This window comes from Lucilia sericata, unplaced genomic scaffold, assembly GCF_015586225.1.
Source record: "Lucilia sericata isolate MDLA Ls3-8-SP2 unplaced genomic scaffold, ASM1558622v1 Contig002956F_arrow, whole genome shotgun sequence".
Lineage (NCBI taxonomy): Eukaryota > Metazoa > Arthropoda > Insecta > Diptera > Calliphoridae > Lucilia > Lucilia sericata.
The window spans coordinates 25693-29118 of NW_023996604.1; the positions used below are offsets into that span (position 1 = coordinate 25693).

General features: G+C 33.9%; 1 protein-coding gene across 1 annotated transcript; it reads right to left on the reverse strand.

The window, feature by feature from the left end:
• Positions 1-770: 770 nt before the first annotated feature.
• On the reverse strand, positions 771-2560 carry LOC119614488 (the record flags this gene model as incomplete). Its single annotated transcript, XM_037970610.1, has 1 exon — positions 771-2560. A coding segment is annotated over one exon (1575 nt), but the record flags the coding sequence as incomplete, so codon positions are not given.
• Between the last annotated feature and the right edge of the window lie 866 nt (positions 2561-3426).

Genomic DNA, 3426 nt, shown 5'->3' on the forward strand with positions numbered 1-3426 from the left:
AGAACAGAACTAGAACAGAACTAGAACAGAACTAGATCATAACTAGAACTAGAACGGAACTAGAACAGAACTAGAACATAACTAGATCTAGAACAGAACTAGAACTAGAACAAAACTAGAACAGAACTAGAACAGAACTAGAACAAAACTAGAACAGAACTAGAACAGAACTAGATCATAACTAGAACTAGAACGGAACTAGAACAGAACTAGAACATAACTAGATTTAGAACGGAACTAGAACAGAACCAGAACAGAACTAGAACAGAACTAGAACAAAACTAGAACAGAACTAGAACAGAACTAGAACAAAACTAGAACAAAACTAGAACAGAACTAGAACAGAACTAGAACAGAACTAGAACAGAACTAGAACAGAACTAGAACAGAACTAGAACAGAACTAGAACAGAACTAGAACAGAACAGAACTAGAACAGAACTAGAACAGAACTAGAACAGAACTAGAACAGAACTAGAACTAGAACAGAACTAAAACTGAACTAGAACTAAATTAGAGCTGAATTAGAACTGAACTGAATTATAACTTAACTAGAACTGAGCTAAAACTGAACTAAAACTGAACTAGAACTGAACTACAACTGAACTAGAACTGAACTACAACTGAACTAGAACTGAACTAGAACTGAACTAGAACTGAACCAGAAGTGAACTATTTATTATTTTTTATTAGTTATTTTTTTGAAAATCTTTAAAATATTAAAGAAATTGTTGAAAAATTTATTTTATTTAATAAAATATTAAAGGCTATTTTAGCTAAAAGGGTTTTTTTGAATAATAATAATTTTTTTTTTCTCTCTGGTAAATTTTGCAGCTAGAAATTGTGTACATTTTTTGTTGTGTTTAGATTAAAATATAAATTAAAAACTTTAATAATACTATTTACTAAATAACTGTTGTTTTTTATGAAATTGTTCAACAAATTCGTGTGTTTTAGCATGAGTTATCTCTATTTTTCTCCGTTTATTAATAATTCATGGAAGCCTCCTTATGTTTCGAACCTCTACACATGAGTCGTAAAATTAATATAATTAAAACAATTATCGCCATTGAGATGGCAACGAAGAAACTTAGTTCGCCATATGATAATTTACGCGTATATTCCTTTATACAAATCAAAGAGGATTCATCATCTAAAATGGCATTCATTAAGTGTTCTTTGTCTTTGTGTTCATGCCATAAATCAAATTGCTCTAGATTCCATTGTATGTGTTGGGTGAGATCTTCCAGCGAGGAGGTATGCGAAACATTGGGACAATTTTGTATGCCATCACAGACCAAGTGGCGGGGTAGACAGATATGTGAATTGCCAGGACACTTGAAGTTACATTCATTATCTTGTAGTAGAGAGGCAGCCAGACTGCCATCTGGATTGCGGGGTAAGTGGAAAAGTTCAGTCCATACCAGACGGAAGATATTCTTGCCCGGTTGGCCATCACCTGTGTATTGTATGAGTACGGGTAAGGGTTCCTGATCGGCACCCAAAGCACCCAAATCGGCGGTAGATAAAATGGGTAAATCTCTTGCCAAGGAGACATTTTCAGGACATATAATAAAGCGGGGTTCTAGGCGACCAGCTAGATACACTTCTATCTTAGCACTGTCACAGGTGCGATCACCAAAACGAGCCTTCTCCAAATTCAGCCATAAATCTCTTTGTGAGGCCACTTTCAATTCCCAAATACATTTCTCTCGTCTATAATGATGCTCCGGCTGGGAACCCATGGGTCCTGTAACCAAAGCCAAGGCTTTTTTGAAAGGATATACCAGCTCACCATCGGGAGAAGGTCCCAAAGTAATGGGGCCACATAAAGGACCATGGGCAAACTCATAGGAAGCTTCAAATAAAGGATTGGGATTCTTAAAATAAGAGGTAATGGCATGCTGGCCTTGTACTATCATTTCCAAATTCATTTGATCGGCTGAGGAGATAACTCTTACCGGCCGCGGTATATTGTCACAAAAACAGGCCAAATTATTTTGAAACTTTTCTCTTTCCTCCCATATAACCAGTTTATCCACTCTCTCCTCATGACATCTAGTGCAGGCATTGTTATTGTAGGGCAATTCCTTAAACATAACCGAGTTCACTTCTATAACAGCTCTCGCGTAAAGTCTGCGATCGGTAACAAATTTATATTGACAGCGTACATCGGAGCCACCAGTTCTCTTAAAGATTAAAGAATTCATGGGAGAACGTATCTTACCACCCGGATGTTTCCAAGCATACATAACCTCATCACATAAGGTATTAGGTACCGGATCACCAAAACGTGTATTATTAAAGAAATCATAATGGGCCCAATAATACAAAGAACTGCCGCTATAAGAACCCGTTTTCGATTCAAACTGCACATACAGCGAGGGACTAGTGCTAACAAAGTCCACCTTTTCCATGGGGCGCGAAAAAGTATCACAGAAAGTTTTGATAATGCGTGCCGGATCAGCATGATCAGAATCGTATATAGTCAAGGACTCACCACAGTCGCCATCGTATTTCAAAATGGGCGATTCTATGCGATTAATGCGAAAACTGTAAAAAAAGAGAAAAATGAAAATTAATTATTTTCTTCTTTTAAGTTTAAATTTCTTTTATTTTAAGCTTTATGCCCTTAAAAAAATCTGTTTTTACCCCAACTAAACCCAAATATGTTTTCTTTTAATCTGATCATAAAAGTTAGAGTTTTTTTAAGGGATTTAGTTTTGCGCCTAAAATTGCAAAAAACTAACAAACCTCAAAACAACATGTATTACCACATACTCTCGTTTAAAACAAAATTGAAATGAATCCCAGCCTAACTGGCAAACTGGCAGAGAGCCAACATAATTCCTTTAGAAAAAAATACTAGAATCTGTGTATCCTTTTTAGTGTAACAGTAAACTGGAAAACATAATCTCATCCTTTGCTTATTTAACACTCATGTATGTATGTTTGTGTATAAAGAAAAAAGCCCTAAAACTCAAAATACAAGTACTAAAAAGGAAAACAAATCTAAACCAAATAAACCCAAGTGACATAGTAAAAATAACACAGAAATATGTATTAAAGGAAATAGAGACAATAAAGATGGGCAAACATAATCTGAAAATATTGAAGAAAAACTTTGAAAAAGTACCAAAATAAAGTACTTTTTGTAAAACAAAATATCATCTTATAGGAAATGATCCAAAAATTGTACCAAAAACTAAATTTGAAAAATAGTAGTAGAAAAAGTACTTTTTCAGAAAAGTGTAGAAAGTAAGAAAAAAAGGACTTTCTATAAAAATATATACAATTTCATTGAAATTGTTAAAAATTTCACTTTAAAAAAAGTAGTAGAAAAAGTACTTTTTTAAAAAACTTGCAGAAAGTAAGCAAAAAAGGACTTTCTATAAAAAATATATATAATTTGGTTGAAATTGCAAAA